The 18,793-nt window shown below is 48.1% G+C and overlaps 1 protein-coding gene across 2 annotated transcripts in view; it reads right to left on the reverse strand.

Moving 5' to 3' along the window:
• Nucleotides 1-3,225: 3,225 nt before the first annotated feature.
• Nucleotides 3,226-18,793, reverse strand: part of BANF2 (BANF family member 2) — a 33,403-nt gene continuing 17,835 nt past the window's right edge. For both annotated transcript variants that reach the window (XM_066236585.1, XM_066236584.1), the window contains exons 2-3: nt 12,785-12,913; nt 3,226-3,498 (exon numbers count right to left, since the gene is read on the reverse strand). In XM_066236585.1, coding sequence (XP_066092682.1) covers nt 3,352-3,498; nt 12,785-12,910 — 273 coding nt within the window. In that variant the 5' untranslated portion in view covers nt 12,911-12,913 and the 3' untranslated portion in view covers nt 3,226-3,351. The remainder of the gene's footprint in view (nt 3,499-12,784; nt 12,914-18,793) is intronic.

Raw genomic sequence — 18,793 nt, forward strand, 5'->3', positions numbered from 1 at the left:
GTGGCAGAAGGTGTGGGAGCCCTGCCCGCCCGTGTGCCCTCCCCGTTACCCCTTCAGTGCACACGGCGGCCTGCCTGCCAGCTGCCAGGGCCCGCCTTTCTGTGCCTGACCACTTTCTCAGTGTTCATTTTGCCCACGTGGCAGGCTCAAGAGCTGGAGGGTTAACTTCCTGTGCGAGCAGCGCCCAACAAATGACTGATAAGAGTGCTGTTTAGATACCCGAGGGGGGTAACTAAACGCCTGCGTACGCTGACTCCTAGAGTTCCCTGGCAGAACTGAGGCCCATTGCCCACAGTGATAAATAGTGATGACACTTTTTTGGCTGCTTTGCCCTTCCGGCCACACTCCTCCCTGCCCTACCTGCATTTTCTGGGAGTACTCTTGAATACACCGCTTCCCCTCAGACCACATCTCAGGGTCTGCTGCTGGGTGGGTGGCTCAGACTAAGATACATCTCCCGGTACCTTGGTTATTTTGTCCTCCCAGACCCCCAATCACCTCTTATTTAGAGAGACTCATGCTTCTCTTGCTCTTTCTATAACACCTAACCATACTCAGAACCTTAGACACCCCGTAAATACTCATCAAAATAATTTATTGATTCATGGATATTTCCAGACTACAGATATTGAGCCAAGAGTCAACATCTGGCCCCTCTTCCTTGCAGATTGTTCAGCTCCTGTTTAAGATGCTGGTCAAATCCGCGACGATTTGTAAACATTTTCAGGCACCAACCCTTTCCAAAATCATTGAAACATCTGCCACACTGAGCCGAAGGTGAGCCTTTGGCCAGCTGAGGACACACAGACAAGCCCGCTCCTCCTGACTGTCATTGCAAATGGGGCTCCGTGGGCTAATGCGACCCTAACAAATTCCAATAAAAATTTGAAATAGTCTGATTTTAAGTAGTTGTCCTTTTCTACTCCCCCATTAAAGGGTGTATAGTCCCGACCGGTTGTGCAGTGTCCAGTGCTTGTATGAGGAATAGAATTGGACTAGATTGAATGAGTTGATAGCTGGGCTCCCTTCCAACTCGCAGCGCTGAATTTTCTCCCGAGTGCCACACAATGTCCAAGCTCTCAGGAGGCTAGGCTCGAGGAGATCTGAGGAACAGGGACTGTTCCTGCTCTACACCATAACAGACCTAACAGACACTATTTCTTTTTTCTTTTTTTTTCTGTATTTTTTTTCTGAAGTTGGAAATGGGGAGGCAGTTAGACAGACTCCCGCATGTGCCCGACCGGGATCCACCCGGCATGCCCACCAGGGGGCGATGCTCTGCCCATCCGGGGGCCGCTCTGTCGCGACCAGAGCCACTCTAGCGCCTGAGGCAGAGGCCAAGGAGCCATCCCCAGCGCCCAGGCCATCTTTGCTCCAATGGAGCCCTGGCTGCGGAAGGGGAAGAGAGAGACAGAGAGGAAGGAGAGGGGGAGGGGTGGAGAAACAGATGGATGCTTCTCCTGTGTGCCCTGGCCAGGAATCGAACCCGGGACTCTTGCATGCCAGGCCAACGCTCTACCACTGAGCCAACTGGCCAGGACCTAACAGACACTATTTCAATTAATCCTGTGAGGCATGGTAATTGCCTTCTTGCCTCCACTCTACAATGCAGAAACCGAAGCTAAGCGAGGTTAAGTGGCGCACCCAGGATAAGGTGGCATTGGCCAAAGCTCTTCTCTGAGTGTTGACAGAGGCACAGAAGAGTGAGCAGAAGTGTGCAGTGAGGCTCAGGACTGGCACGCTGTCATTTCGGGCTCGTAACACTGGCCAGGTCTACGTCCAGGGGCTGGGAGTTACCTGCCCCTAGTGGGGGGAGCTGCAAACTCCCACAACAAAGGTCATGGGGAGAAGTGAAGAATTGGAGCCAATAACTTGATCTACGAGGAAGGCAAACATGGACACAAGGGAATGGATGGCTGGTGGGAAACATTCCCAGTGTCTGTGAGGAGATTTGGGGAGCAGGGCATGTGGAAATAGAGTGAGAAACCAAGCTACTGCCCTCTCTCCTTCCTCTACAGCCAATCAGCTCCTGTCTTAGAAAATGAACGACTTCTAGTCTCATGCCTATTTAGTGGAGAATTAACCCACTGAGTTAGTTCATGCAGGCAGGAGCAGCGAAAGGCTCTGGGTGGTTGGAACCCGAGCCTGCAGGAGATGAAGCTCTCAGACCTGTCAGCCCAGCAGCTGGCTCACGTGGAGTTCTCCTCTGGGTCCTCCTTTTAAGGAGAGTGAAAGAAGCAGAGCTAGGAAGAGTTAAGCAGACCCCAATAGAAATATCCCAGTCACATTATAAACTTAGGAAACATAACAGTTATGAGGCATTCAGGGAGAAAAGAACAAACTTAATTGAGTATTGTCGCTATATATTTCACTTTTTCTGAGTTCAAAAGAATCCTCGACCCTGTGGAATTAGGTATGACCATGTGCCGTGCTCTGGTCAATGAAGTGAGAATGGAAGTGGAGGGTATCGCTCTGGGCAGAGTTGTCATGCAGTTCACCGTGGCTCCTTCCCACTGCGCAGCACTCGCGCTCATGCGTACTGAGAGGGAAGCTCAGGGACCACAGCAAAGAGCACTGCCTGGTGACATGTACTGAACACAACACGAGAGAAAAAGCAACCTGTTGGTTAATTCCTGACCCGTACAGATTGTGTGAGATAAAATTGTGTAAGCTGCTACACTTAGGATTTATTTGTTATGGAGCAATAGATGACTGATATACTGACTCCTTTTTTTTTTTTTTTTTTTTTTTTTACAGAGACAGAAAGAGAGAGTCAGAGAGAGGGATAGACAGGGACAGACAGACAGGAACGGAGAGAGATGAGAAGCATCAATCATTAGTTTTTTGTTGTGACACCTTAGTGGTTCATTGATTGCTTTCTCATATGTGCCTTGACCGTGGGGCTACAGCAGACCGAGTAACCCCTTGCTCAAGCCAGCAATCTTGAGTCCAAGCTGGTGAGCTTTTTCTCAAACCAGATGAGCCCGCGCTCAAGCCGGCAGCCTTGGGACCTCGAACCTGGGTCCTCCGCAACCCAGTCCGACACTCTATCCACTGCGCCACCGCCTGGTCAGGCTACTGACAAAATTTAATTCCCATTTTTAAGCAAAATTGTTCGTTCTCTTATATAAATATATCCTGAGATATTTGGCACGATATTCAGATAAGGAGAATGACAAGTCACTTCTAGGAGGTGGACTTCAGGTCATTTTTTTGGTCCTTTTTTATATTTTTGAATTACTTTGTGTGACAAGCATGTTTCATTAAAGTTAAAAACAAAACAAGGACCGAGCGGCCGGGCCTGGGCCACAGAGCGTGTCATCACCCGGGCAGGCGCAGAGCGCTGCACGCTCACAGGAAGCAGGCGCACCACTCCTTCAGGCAGTTGGAGCTCTCCTGGGCCTCGCACTCCATGGCGCCGCAGCAACACATGAGCCACCTCTGAAACTCCACTTCGTTCTTGTGCATCAGAAGGAACTGTCCCAGCAGCATGTAGGCCTGTGGGGAAAGGACGGGGCCGGGAGGAAGACGGGAAAGGCTGTAACAAACCTGCTCCGATGTGCTCTTCCTCCCCCAACAGGAGGACCCGCCTGAACATCGGAGGAGGAGCAGATGAGATTTGAGGGGCACTAGCAGTCCCCAAAACTCTTGAGGGGGTGATGGGGATTTGGGAACAGGCCCTTGGTTAAATGTCCATCCCTTGGGGCAGGGTTGAAGGCTGTCCAGTCTAGGATGAACCAGAGCCTGACCTTCTCAACCTTCACAAGCACATGAATCACCTGGAATCTTGTTGAAAGGCAGGTTCTGACTCAGCAAGTCGGGGTGGGACCTGAGAGCCTGCATTTCTAACATGCTCCTGGCTACTGGTCATTCCAAGGACAACATTTTGAGTAGCAAGAGCCTAGAATTCGTCGGATGCTCCCTTCAGGCCTCTGATCTTGTATTTTTCCCTCTCTCTCTCTCTCTCTCTCATACACACACACACACACACACACACACACACACACACACAGCTAGAGATCTCCACTCTGCTGTTTTCTCAATTATTCTAGCAAAGGGTTTCTAGCCTTTGGCACGTTAACGTTTTGGATAATCTGTGTTGGGAAAGAGGGTGGGCATCCTGTGCATTGTAGGAAGTTGAGCAGCATCCCTGGCCTCTACCCACGATGCCAGGAGCACACCCTTACTCCCCCCAAGTTATGACACTCATAACCATCTCCAGACATTGCCAAATGTCCTCTCAGAGATAAAAAATCTCCTTTGATTTAGGGCCATTACACACGGGACTAGCAGATGAAGGGCATCTTAGCATCATCCATTGGCTTCAATGTGAGAACCTGCAGAAACTGGGCCTCAGTTTCTGCATCTTTCGAAGGCACATATTATGCGCTATTCCATCCTGCAAATGGAATTGAGTTCACTGTCAGAGCATTAGAATAGTGGAAATTCCTTTTTCCTTTTTTTTTCTTTTTCTTTTTTTTCCCTGAAGCTGGAAATGGGGAGAGACAGACAGACTCCCGCATGCGCCCGACCAGGATCCACCCGGTGACGGATGCTCTGCCCACCAGGGGGCGATGCTCTGCCCATCCTGGGCGTCGCTCTGCCGAGACCAGAGCCACTCTAGCGCCTGGGGCAGAGGCCAAGGAGCCATCCCCAGTGCCCGGGCCATCTTTGCTCCAATGGAGCCTCGGCTGCGGGAGGAGAAGAGAGAGACAGAGAGGAAGGAGGGGGTGGGGGTGGAGAAGCAAATGGGCGCTTCTCCTATGTGCCCTGGCCGGGAATCGAACCCGGGTCCCCCACACGCCAGGCTGACGCTCTACCGCTGAGCCAACCAGCCAGGGCTGGAAATTCCTTTTTCATCCTGGATACATAGCCCTGTGGGTGGAGAAGAAGGCATAAACCACGCCCATCTTTCCCATATGAAGAGTCTCTGAGGATGCCAAACACGTGTAAAATAGATTTCCAGCCTGATCAGGCGGTGGCTCAGTGGATAGAGCATTGGACTGAGATGCGGAGGACCCAGGTTTGAAACCCTGAGGTCATTGGCATGAGCGTGGAATCATAGACATGATCCCTTGGTCGCTGGCTTTGAGCGCAAAGGTTGTTGGTTTGAAGCCCAAAGTCGCTGACTTGAGCAAGGGGTCACTTGCTCTGCTGCAACCCTTAGTAAAGGCACATATGAGAAAGTAATCAATGAACAACTAAGGAGACTAAGGGGCCTCAACAAAGAGTTGATGCTTCTCACCTCTCTCCCTTCCTGTCTGTCTGTCCCTATCTGTCCCTCTCTCTGTCACTCTATCCGTCTCTGTCACAAAAAAAGAAAAAGAAAAATAGATTCCAGATTCCTAGTCCACAGCATTCTTAGTTTCCTAATGGCCTTCCCCCACAGTGTTTCATTTCTTCTTTACCGTTTTAATCCCACTCTGACTGATGAGCGGCAAGGACCACAAGGAGAGAGACATCCAAGACCCTGTGACGACTCATTGGCCCAGCCACCACACAGCGCAGCCTGGAGATTTAAGGTCACATGAAATGCCCATCTCTCAGAGTGGTCTGGGGCTCTCTAGCCTGGAATGGACGAGAACCGGGGTCCACACCTCCAGTTCGGGGCCCTCTCCAGGAAAACCTTCTGCCGTCTCTTTACTTTCAGTTCCATAAAACAAAACGAACTTCATCTTGACCAAAAGGAACATATTTTTAAAAAGAGAAATTAAATAAAAGCTGAATCCAAGTTGTAAACTGTACCTGAGCATCAGAGTTTTTTTGTTTGTTTGTTTGTTTGTTTGTTTTTTTAGAGTCATGGTTCATTTCTCTCTTCAATGAAAAGAGAAAAGGCCAGGATTTCATGGACATTTAAAACTGCTATTTTAGTCATCCTAAAACATGGTAAAGTTAGAATGATCTCATTTTACTTTGTAAGTATTCTAAAATTTTCAGTAGTGGATTTTACTGAGATGTTTTTAACTGAATGTGTAAAAAAGTTAAAATTTATTGAATGTTAACTGAGATGATTGCTGCAGTGGGTGTGGAGGGGCATACATAAACACAACAGGATCAAGAACCACAGAGCTTTATCCAAGGAGAATGTGGATGATGACGATGGATGAGGATGAGAGCAATGGACACTTCTCAGTGCCTCTGGTAGAGTCCTGGCGCATTTAATCCTGATCCGTCCCATTCTCCAAATAGACTCACGAGGAATCTGAAGGACAAGACTCCTGTTTTCTTCAGTCCCATTTCTGCATATCCCAACTGTCCACAGTCTGGCCAGGTATCTATGGGCTGTCCTTTTGGAGGTCTTGCTGCTGGTATCTGCTGGCCTTCATGTCTCACCAGGCTCAGCAGCCAGGAAGCCAGGGAGTGCCCGGTACGAGGGGCCAGAGGCAAACTCCTTTGGGATCCGCAGGAATGCTATAGGAAGAAGGGCTTTGTCTTGCAGCTACCAGAACCAAGTTGCAACCTGACGCTCCCTTCTCCATTTTCTCCCTAGTCTCGCCCTGCTACCTCCATCGGTGGGAGGGAAAGTTAGCTTGTTTCACCCTGCTCCCAAGGGAAGTCGGAGTTGTGGGCTCCTATCATGGCTCTGCCAGAAGTCTGCTCGGTTTCTCTGATGGTCCAGAAAGCCAGTCCCTAACCCTGGGGAAGAGAGACTGCCTGCCTCCCTCCTTGGGCCAAAGCTGAGAAAAATCAGGCTGTAAGAATGGTGACGTAGAAACACAGAAGTCCTGGGCAGATGTTCCCACGCTCCCACCACCTTGGACAGTGGCCCAGCAAAGCTGGGGACGCTCATTCTTGTCTGTGGCAGCCATGCCCACATGGCAGGATGGTGACCCAAGGGCACACTTTCCCTCAACTCCAAGTTCAAACTAGGTCTGGACCATCCTCTAGTTTGCTGTGTCCAACTTCTTGCTAAACAGGAACAATATTTGTATCTGCACCAGGGCTGGGTTCCTTCGTGTGTGACTTGCGGTCACACTGGGCCTTGCTTGGTTTGCTGCTCCACTTCTGCCATCTGGAAATTCTTTTCTTTCTGTGATAGAGACAGAGAGAGAGATAGAGAGAGGGACACATAGGGACAGACAGGCAGGAAAGGAGAGAGATGAGAAGCATCAATTCTTCGTTGCAGCTCCTTAGTTACTCATTGATTGCTTTCTCATATGTACCTTGATGGGGGTGGGGGGAGCTACAGCAGAATGAGTGATCCCTTGCTCAAGCCAGCGACACTGGGCTTCAAGCCAGAGACCTTGGGCTCAAGCCAGTGACCATGGGGTCATCTCGATGATCCCACGCTCAATCCAGTGACCCTGTGCTCAAGCTGGTGAGACCACACTCAAGCCGGTGACCTCAGGGTTTCGAACCTGGGTCCTCTGTGTCCCAGTCCGGTGTTCTATCAACTGTGCCACCACCTGGTCAGGCCCATCTGGAAATTCTTAATACAATGGAAACTAGGGCCTTACATCTTCATTATGCTCTGAGCCTCTCAAGTTAGGTAGCTGGTCCTCGTCCATGCAAATTACAATTTTCAGTCTTCACCATGACCCTTAGCCTTCTGAAACTGCGACACGGAGGCTCAGCCCTCTCACTCTCGAGTTCCCGTGGTCCCTCGGTCACAGCTCCCGGCCCTCTCAGCACATAGCATGCGTGCACGTCACCGCCATGAGACTGCACTGTGTGTGAACAACTTCTCTCTTTTTCCCTAACTCAGCTATTTCCAACGTTTTTCCTCTCACGGCAGAAGTCTGCTTGGTTTCTCTGATGGTCCAGAAAGCCAGCCCCTAATCCTGGGGAACAGAAACTGCCCACCTCCCTCCTTAGGCCATAAACTACTAAAATCCTGTGGCACACCAAAAAATATATTTTTTGTTTATTTGACAAAAAGAAAAGGTATAATTTTGATTAATTCTCATCGGACAGCTACTGTTGTGTTGGCTGTTGTTACTTTTTTTATTTGACAATCTAAGTGAAAAGAGGTCAGTAATCCTGACTAAATAGTCAGGTATGGCATGTTTTAAATTTTTTTGCAGCACACCAGCTGAAAATCTCTGCTCTAACTGGGCGTTGGTTTTAAGGCTGTCACAGCCACTGATAGCCAGTGACAGCCTGGCTAATTCAGTATCTTTTGGTCATTTCCAGTTTATTTATTTATTTTTATTTTAGAGAGAGGAGAGAGAAGAGGAGTAGGGAAGCATGAACTTGTAGTAGTTGCTTCTTGCCTTGACCAGGCAAGCCCAGGGTTTTGAACCGGTGACTTCAGCATTCCAGGTTGTCACTTTATCCACTGTGCCATCACAGGCCCATTATTTTCAGTGCAAAACTCCTTGTCTTTAGTGTGAATGCTCCATCCAATGCAGGATTTGAACCTTCTCCTTTCTTTTCCTTGTCTCCCTGGGGCAAACATACTAAAAGTAATTATTTGTTTATCTGAAATGTAACTGGGCATCCTTATCTTTACCTGGCAACCCTATGCAGGAGAACCCCAAACATGGGTGACTGCCCGTCCCGGAGCCTGTCTGCCCAGATTCAAATGTTTCCTCTCTCACCTTTAGTGACCATGAGTGAATCATGTGTTTGCTCTATGTTTCATTCCCCGTTGGTAACATGGAGATGATTATACCTTATAGGATTTTTTTGATGGTTAAATAAAATATACATGATACACTTAAAACAGTGCCCGACGTATAGCAAAATTCCTGTGCTAGGAAAGATTTGGGTCCTGACTGGTTGGTTCAGAGGTAAAGCATTGGCCTGGCATGTGGAAGTCCTGGGTTCAATTCCCAGTCATCTGCTTCTCCACCCCTCCCTCCCTCTGTCTCTTCCTTTCCCACAGCCATGGCTTGAATGAATGAATTGGCCTCAGGTGCTGAGGATGGGTTCATGGCCTTGCCTCTGTGCTGAAATAGCTTGGTTGCCGAGCAATGGAGCAGTGGCTCTAGATGGGCAGAACATTAGCCCAAGACGGGGGTTGCTGGGTGAATCTAGTTGGGGCACATGTGGGAGTCTGTCTCTCTGCCTCCCTGCCTCTCACTTTATATATATATATATATATATATATATATATATATATATATATATATATGAACAGGAGAGATTTGGGGAACAGGTGGAACACAGAATATTAACTCTGCTCTGATCTTCCAAGCATCTTTCAGGAGGAAGATTTTGGCTCCAGGTTATGGTTTTATAGTTTCTTCAAAGAACTGACCAGAGTTTCTCAGCTATTAGATTTACTTCCACCTGTTGGAATAACTCTAGGATTATCCCCAGAGTAATGCATCTTCCCCCGCAAGACACTGCCTGTAAACGGAATTTAACGAGTGCCTAGAAATTCCCTCACTCCTGGGAGGGAGTTCCACAGGGAGAGGAGGAGTACACAGAACGTTGAGCCATCATCTGCCTTGGAGGAGGCGTGGGAGTGCACCAAAGGCAAGCTGTGTCTCTAACTTAATGAGTGTGTGTCTCAGTCCACATGTGCAAAAACTAGCCAACAGTGTGGATATCAGCAAGGGTCCCACTGAATACTCAGTGGCTTCAGAAACAGAAGCCTGTAAGGCTGAGGTAGATGAGCAGGAGGAAAGCTTACTTCCCACAATGGTGGGCTGTAAGGGGGCTTGAAGGGGACAAGGATCTATTTCAAGAGGGGCCTCAGGTCTGCAGGAGGGAGGTCCCACGTGTTCATGGACATTCTGGCTGGAGTGTGGAGATGGGTGCACAATGGGACAGAAGAATATGGGATAGAGGTAGAGCTAGGCTGTGGAAAGCTTGAGCTTTTTATGCATAATGTATTTTCCTTTCTCTTAACTCCTCTCTGCCAGCCCTTCCACCATTAGATCGAAACTAATGTTGTCCAGTAGAGACCTAATGTGAGCTGGCCACATAGGTAGTTTTTAATTTTGTAGCAGCCACAGCAAAAGGGGGGAGAGAAACAGGTGAAATTCATTCTAATAATGTTTTCTTTTCTCCCATAGTTCTAAAATATTATCATTTCAACATATAATCAATAATATGGTAACCAAAAATATTGATGAGATCCTTTGAATTTTTTTAAGTCTTTAAAATTGCAGTACCAGCCCCAGCTGGTTGGCTCAGTGAATAGAGTGCCAGCCCTGAGTGTGGACATCTCAGGTTCAATTCCCAGTCAGAACACATATGAGAAGTGACCATCTGCTTCTCTCCTGCTCTCTCTCTCCCTTCTCTCTCTTCTCCTCCCACAGCCAGTGGCTCGATTGGTTTGAATGTTGGCACGAGACACTGAGGACAGCTCTGTTGATTCAGGCATCGGTCCCAGACAGGGGTTGCGGGTAGATCCTGGTGGGGTCACATGCGGGAGTCTGTCTCTCTATCTCCCTTCCTCTCGCCTAAAAAAATTGCAGTGTGTTTTTTATATTTTTAGCACATCTTAATTCAGACAGATGTTCACCAGTACAGTGGCAATTGTGTTGGACAGTAGAGTGCTAGGTCTCCAGGCCAAAGCGGATTGCCACAGAGAAGGGCAGGTATGAAATCACCCAGAGAGAATGCAGCCAAATATTTGACCTTCGGGTTCCTGGAGACTGGGTGAATCCGCAGCAGGGATCTGGGCTCCAGTGTCCTTGTGTCTTGGGAGAGTGTTGATGGTCAGACAAGTAGGGGAGGGCAGCTCATGGTCTGCACCCAGTGGGTCAGCACAAAGGGTACGGAAACAGCCAGTGCTCCTGAGACAAGGCCAAGAAAGCTGTGACAACAACAGCCTCGACTGGGTAGCAAGTTCTTGGATGCCTAAAAATTTCTCAGTCAATTCATTCCTTTGTCTTAAACCTGCCTACCACTCCACCTGCAATCCTCCCTAAAAACACAGTTAAGCTGGAAACACAAAACTATCAGGACAGAAGACAAATCAGTCGTTGCCAGGGACCGACGGTGGGGAACATGAAGGTCACAGGGGACATTTTGGAGTGAGAGCCTTGTTTAATGTCTTGATTGTGGCAGTGGCTACTTGAGTGCATGCACCTGTCAAAGCTTGCAGAACTGTGTACTAAAAAGGCTAAATTTACTGTTATGTAAATAAAATGATTTTTTAAAATGATGAATATGGCTGACCAACAACAAAACCTCACAATAGGCCCTGGCCGGTTGGCTCAGCGGTAGAGCGTCAGCCTGGCATGCGGGGGACCCGGGTTCGATTCCCAGCCAGGGCACATAGGAGAGGCGCCCATTTGCTTCTCCACCCCCCCCTCCTTCCTCTCTGTCTCTCTCTTCCCCTCCCGCAGCCGAGGCTCCATTGGAGCAGGGATGGCCCGGGCGCTGGGGATGGCTTCTTGGCCGCTGCCCCAAGCGCTAGAGTGGCTCTGGTTGCGGCAGAGCGACGCCCCGGAGGGGTAGAGCATTGCCCCCTGGTGGGCGTGCCGGGTGGATCCCGGTCTGGCACATGTGGGAGTCTGTCAGACTGTCTCTCCCCATTTCCAGCTTCAGAAAAATACAAAAACAAACAAACAAACAAAAAAAACCCCTCACAATATTGGAAAGACTGAACCCTGGTTACCCCGGGGAGTGGGGCTGGCACTGGTCTGAAGAGGCACAAGAGAGCCATCTGGAATCCTGGAGGTATCTGACCATCAGGTCCAGATAGTGGGTCCATGGATGGATAAATATCTGTCAAAATTCATTGAGCTGAACTCTTTGTGTCTGTGTAATTATGCTATACCCCAGTAGAAAAGTAAAAGGGACAATCATTTATTTTTTAAAAGAATGTTTAACTTACAAACGTCTCCCTCGTCCGACTCGCTACTTGATGAAGTGCACAGGAGTGGGCCTCACTCTTTTATCTGAGAGGAAAGACGAACGTCCCTCAGTTGTGGAGCTCCAGCTTCCTAACACTATCACCTATGGGATGTTTAATTGGCTGCTAGGTTGGGGTGATATTCAGAATATTTAACATCTGATGCAAAGCAGCGTGTCAAACAGAAAACCACAGGCCCAGAAGCTCAGATGCCTCCTGGAAACGGCCGTGTGCTGCGCGAAACAAACTGCTTCTCAGGCGCGCACACAGCATTTTCAGCCGCATTGACTGTTTCCGCACTATTTTCCTGCCTGGCGCTGTAGACGACTTTGAAACTGAAGGGAGTAAGCAGCAGTAGTTCCGTTGGTGCCTCTCTTGATGGAGCGTGCAGGTTCTCTGTGAACTCCCGTTTGCCTATGTATGTGCTCACTCTCTTTGGGTGCTCATTGGGCCCATCTCCCATTCTTTCCTAAAGTCCCAAGCAGCTTTATAATAGCACATTGGCAACAATTACATTGAAGAGGATGCTCAGATTCCACTAGACAGCCTTAAGACCATTCTGGGGCAGTGAGTGACATTTTCAAACAATGCACGTCCACTTACTCTGCTGTAGACCCCAGGCTACTGGTACTCCACCTGCCATGGCCAGGTTGGTGCCCTGCGTGGGGGAAGTGAGACCCACAGGTCTCTTTACGGGGGTGGGGAGTGCACCCAAATCATCCATCCCAACAGCCAGACTCAGGCAGCTGGCTCACCTCTGCCGACCCCTGGGTGTTTGAACACCAAGAGAATCATGCCTGGCTCAGCTGCTCCGAGTCAAAGAGATTCAGCTTTCCCATCATCTGCTGGCCCTGGAGGCTGCCCAAACACACAGGGTCAGACCGCAGAAGCACGTGGCGTCCCTGCCAAGTGGCAGCTTTGCTCTCTTATGGCCACTTATAGGAACATGTGGCAGTGGCTGCCACCTGGCAGGACTAGGGGAAGAGAGGTTGGGAAGAGAAGTTGGAGAAATAAGGAAAAAAGAATTACCTTGTTGAAACCTTTGGTGGTCAAATTGGCCGCAAGTTCATGGCTGATCCCATCTACCCAGATAACATCCTTTTCTCCGATGGGCTCAGAGAGGAAAGCTCTCAACCTGGGAGACATGTGATCCATTTTCTGCAATAGCAGTGGAGGAAAAGGGTTAAAAAGTGGCTGGCTGCTCCCAGTGCTAGTGGATGGTGGGGAACCCCCTCAGCCTACAGAGGGACAGAGGGACCGAGGGCAGGTTTCCTTTCAGCTTCCAGATTTATTGGGGAGTCTTAGATGCCGGGTGCCATGCCCAGCACTGAACGCGTTTTCCCATCCATTTCCACCTGGATGGACTAAGATGTGTGACGATGGCCGCAGATGAGTCCAATTAAACCCCACAAAGGGTGTGCTGATCCTAAGAACTGCAATGATCCTTTTCAGCTCTTCCCATCCTAAATGCTTAAACGTTACTTCTCTTAGCTAATTACCCTACCTTCTTAATCATACAACATATTTCATACTTTTATCTTTAGCGTTTATCACACTTTATAATAGTTGGTTGTTTGGTTGCAAGTGACAGAAAACACTTAAACTGGATCAAATATTAAAGACGACAATATAACAAAAGCCCAAGAGTAAAGGTGAGTGCGGTGCAGTTAGGTCACAGCTCTGTTTCTCTGGTTCTTTCCATTTTTTCCTCCTCATGTTTGCTTCAATCTCAGTGTTTCCCTCATGGTGGTGAAACAGCTGCTCCAGCACTTACATTCCCCAGCAATGGTCCCCCGAAAAAAGGAGGAGAGGGAAGGTGTCTCTGAGGAGTCCCAAACAGAGCCTCGTTCCGTCTTGAATGTCTGCATGGAGTTGCCGTGTAAGCTCAGTGTCAGCCGTACACCCCAGTCCCAGACATAGGAGTGGAGTTGACTTTCTCTAACCCACGTGTAAGCTGGGAGTTCGAGCACAGTTATCTGAATAAAATCAGGATTATTATTCAGAATTGGTGAAACGGGTGTTAAGCAGTAACCATAACATCCCACTATGGCCCACCCTTTTTGTGAACCAACATTCCTACACTCTCCTTCCCTTACACAATCATCAGAAATACCCATACTAAGCTAAAAAAGACTTACCCTTAACACCAGAGGGTGAAGTCCTATGATTCAGCCAGTTACTGGATTCAATGCAAGTTTATATTTTCTAGAAGATGCATCATACTCTCCATTGTGTCTGAAGGTAGCTACTCATGGAATGGTAATCTATGAATGAATTCTGAAGTTCACCACCACCACCATAGCCAACAATGCCAAGAAAAACCCAGGATACCTGCTCTAAGTACTTCCAGAATAAAAATTCTGCATTGGATAAAGGGAGAATGGGAAACACATTCAGTTTTCATTGGTAAATAGTGCATACAATATTGAAAACATAATGGGGATTCCTTATTCTGGTAGTAAAGCAAGTTCCTCAGTCAGACAAGATGGCAGCCCCCAGGTCAGGGTTCAAGTGTGTCTCCTCCATCTCCTGCCTTGTTAACATCTGAGTGGGCCTGAGGCTGATGCCTTCCAAGGAGAGTCACTGTTTTAATGCCCCACTTCTTGTAGGTACCACTTCAGAAATTACCAGGGTAGGCAATCTCAGGCCATAACTGGCCACTTTCTTTGACAATTCAGCTCCTCTAAGAATTTAATGGGTTTCTTCTATTCAAGTTCATGGGCTGGAAGTTCAAGCTGAGATGCTGACCTCCACATCCCTGATCTGGCAACTGGTCTCTGTGCCCTACCCATTGCCCTGCTCCTCAGCCTCGTGGCATCTTCCTTCCTCTCTGAGTTGGATGTACCTCAAATTTGTCCCTTGCCCCCCCCAGCTGTATCCCAGCTGCATCTTCACAATCAGTCATATGCCTTCTTTATCAGGCTGGACATCCTTAAACAAGATGCTCGGAAGAGACTTGGGAACTGGGGCTAAATCTTTTGCTAAATCACCCAATTTATTGCCTGTATTCCAACTTTAAACAGGAAAATCAGCTTCCCAACCCAGAAGGATTTGCTCCTCAATGTCCAGTCACTTGAGACTGCAGGCCACACACAGAAAGGCTCTCTCAAAGCAAAGCTGAGTTTCCATCCCTCTCCACTCTCAAAGGGCCACCCTCCCCCTAAATATGAGTCTTCTAGGACCTCAGTGAAGACTACCAGAGGCAGCTAACATCCCAAGTATTTCCCAGGATGATGGCAGAAAGTCTGTATCCCAGGAAACAATAGGGCCACCGTACCAGCCATTTTGCTCGGCCAGGATCTCTGTCTGCCTAGTTGGAGTAAAGATGTCTTCACTGCTCTCTGCGTGCACATCCCTTCTCGGCCAGCCCACATTTAAGATTTGCTCATTGTAAAAAAAAAAAAAAAAAAAAAAAGATTTGCTCATTGTCGTGTCCTCTTAATTTATGAAGCAAGCAGCAGAAAATCCAGGCCAGCTTACATAGTAGGAGGCTTTATTAGCATAAGCTACCCCAAAGTCCAGGGGTAAATCACGTGAGGTCTGATCAAGAAGACTTCATCTTGATTGTCCTGCAACACTGTTGACTCATCCTTTCTTCACGTATTGGCTTAGCCCTCAGCTCGACTCTTCACAGAAATAATAGGGCTGCAGCAGGGCCTGCCACAATTTTTGCAGGCTACACCCCACCCCGCAAAGAAAAATATTGTTTTCTCCTAGAAACCACCAACAAACACCTTCTTCAGTTCAAATCATCATATGCCAGGCTCTAGGACGTTATCTATGGCCTAATATGAGTGTCCTACCTCTGGTTCAGAAAGTGAATCTGTCACCTACAAAGCACATAGGCTAGAGGGTGGGGCACACAATTAGGGAAGTTGCCATGTTATTTATGGAAGGGGGGGGTAGCTTCCCTATGCCACAATAGAGGACGAACTTAGAAGAGCAACCCAGCGTCCACTACATATTCCCCAGTAGATCGTGAGGTTCAAAGGGCCTCGGCTGTTTCTAAGGGCCTTTGCTCCCCACCTAAGCCCCCACCCCAGTGTCTGGTACAGAGCCTCACACATGGTGAGCACTCGATGACATAAATGACTGAGGCGGCCATTGCTTTTAAATGCCTCTCTTCCCCAGCACTTGCCTGTCTCCACGCTCCCAATTCTCCTCCAGATGTTTCTGTAAAGTCGAGCTCCTCCATAAGGCTTCCTGCCCCTAGATGTTTTGTGACACTTCAGATGAAATGACACTTTCATGTACTGGGTCTGCAGGCACTGAGTTTAAGTCAGGAGCTCTTAAGGAACATGGATGGTCTTAACATGTTGGCTGATTCTAGGAAAGGAAACCAAAGGCAAGAGATGTTGCTCAGGGTCTCCTGACTCTGTGGGTCTCAAATACACAAATGTGAGAGCAGCAAATATATTATTATTTTTTTTTTTTTTTGTATTTTTCTGAAGTTGGAAACAGGGAGGCAGTCAGACAGACTCCTGCATGTGCCCGACTGGGATCCACCCGGCACGCCCACCAGGGGGCGATGCTCTGCCCATCTGGGGCGTTGCTCTGTTGCAACCAGAGCCATTCTAGCGCCTGAGGCAGAGGCCACAGAGCCATCCTCAGCGCCCGGGCCAACTTTGCTCCAATGGAGCCTTGGCTGCGGGAGGGGAAGAGAGAGACAGAGAGGAAGGAGAGGGGGAGGGGTGGAGAAGCAGATGGGCGCTTCTCCTGTGTGCCCTGTCCAGGAATCGAACCTGGGACTCCTGCACACCAGGCCGACACTCTACCACTGAGCCAACTGGCCAGGGCCACAAATACATTATTATAAAAGAGTATTGATCTCTCTCTCTCTCTCTCTCTCTCTCTAACAGCTGACTATGAAGCTCACTCTTAATCTGTCAAAATATGTTAATGGGTGACCTCTGCAGCACCCATCACCTCACGGACAATGAACCAGGGTTGGTGACTCAGTTCAGGGAGGGCAAGTGAGAGACTGGGACTTCTGAGTAGTTGGAAGAGCTCCCCAACTCGGCTAAGGGAAAATTCCATTCGCTGTCCATGTAGGCCAGCTGTTAAGTTAAACCCCTCTGCCTAGTACAAGAATAAATGGAAACAACAACATCATTATCAGTGTACCAATGGCCTCTAAGACAGGTAATGATTAGCAACACCTTGTGTGTGTTTGCTTTTCTCACACACCTGATCTCGCTTTGATCCTTGAAACACTCTGGAGCTCGAGAATTAATTTCACCCCAAGGACCCACTGAGCAAATGGTCTCTGTGTTCTTTAGGGTACCTTGGTCTGAGACAGTGGTTCTCAACTAGGGGCAAACTGCCCACCAACCCTCCATAACATTTGGCAATGTGTCTGAGGACACTTTTGGTTGTCGCAACTGAGGGAAGGAAAAGTGTGATTGGCATCTGATGGGTAGAGGTCAAGGTTGTTGCTAAACGTCCTATAATGCACACAACAACCCCCTACCCCCAGAGAATTATCCTGCCCCCGTGTTCATAGTGCCAAGGCTGATAAACCCTTGGCTACAAGTAACAGAAACCCTTAATCAAACAGTTAAACAATAAATGCCTTTCTAACCTCACATAAGCAGAAATCCACTGGGGAGATAGATCCAGGATATTGTCAGTCAGTGGGTCTGTTATCAAGAACCAGTCTAGCTGCCCCCATGGCTCCAAGATGCCTACATGGAGGCTTTCAAAGGAAGGAGAAGCCATTTTTTCTCGGTGTCCCCAGAACATCTTCAGCAGAACTTCCCTTAGTTCCACTGGCCAGAACCAGGAAACACACCGACCCATAAACCAGATACTGGCCAGGGGAGTGTGACCATGTGAGGTGTGGGTGCGCTCAGCCTCCTGAGCATGGGCTCGCTCCAAGAAGGTAAGAGAACATAAGATTCTGTAAGAAGCGGGAGGAAAGGTGGTTGAGGCTGGGTAGGCAAATGACCCAATGACCATGTGTACTATGTCTTCTAACCCTGCTCCAATAAGCAGTCCATCACAACCAGTGCTTTCCAAAGTTTAACGCATGCACGAACACCTGGGGTTCTCGTTAAGAAAAATGCAAGTTTGATACAGCGGGTCTGGAGTGGCCCTGAGAGGCTGCGTTTCTGACAAGCTCCCAAGAGGATGCCACCGCTGCCAGCTCACAGGTCATACTTTGGGTAGCAAGGTGTTACGCAATGCTACTTACTCTTTTTATGTAATTTTATATTTAATTGCATTATTTTATATTTATAGTACATAAGTCTCCCCTTATATGTGGGGAATACATTCCAAGACCCCCAATGGATGCCTGAAACCATGGACAGTACTGAATCCTACATACACTACAGCGATTTTTCATCCGCTGTGCCGCAAGAATTTTTAAAACATGCCATACCTGACTATATAGTCAGGGCACTGACCTCTTTCCCTTAGACTGTCAAATAAAAAGATGACAACAGCCAACACAGCAATAGCTGTCCGGTGTGAATGAATCAAAATTATACCTATTTTTTTTTTCTGTTAGATTGACAAAAAATATTTTTTAGTGTGCTACAAAATTTTAATAATTAGTTCATGTGTGCCATGAGATCAAGAAGGTGGGCGACAAGTGTAGTCTCTTCACACCCTCTTGGTTCGACTCCATCCTCCCGCCGTCCCCTCACTGGAGGCCAGGGCCACTGTGGGGACAATCCTGAGATCATTCTCACCCCCATTCTCTTGCCTTCACTTGGTGCTACTAGGCTGCAGTGTTTCGAGGACATACAGAATTGGATCCTGAATTTTCCCATAAATATGCTTAGTTTGGGAAGTTTTTATATTCTCTAGATGTTTGAGGCTTTGAGCACATAATAAAATAGTTTTTAATAAAGGGTTGAGTACTTTGAGCACATTAATTTATGTTTTAAAGTAAATGTAGAAAGAAAATGGAGACATTGAACAGAAGCTGCAAACATGAGAACTATGAAGGTTGAAAATCACTCATATATTATGGTTTCCTACACACACACACTCCTTTTCACTTAAAGGAAGCACTTTACAGCTTCTCATTGG

Source organism: Saccopteryx bilineata, chromosome 6, assembly GCF_036850765.1.
Source record: "Saccopteryx bilineata isolate mSacBil1 chromosome 6, mSacBil1_pri_phased_curated, whole genome shotgun sequence".
Lineage (NCBI taxonomy): Eukaryota > Metazoa > Chordata > Mammalia > Chiroptera > Emballonuridae > Saccopteryx > Saccopteryx bilineata.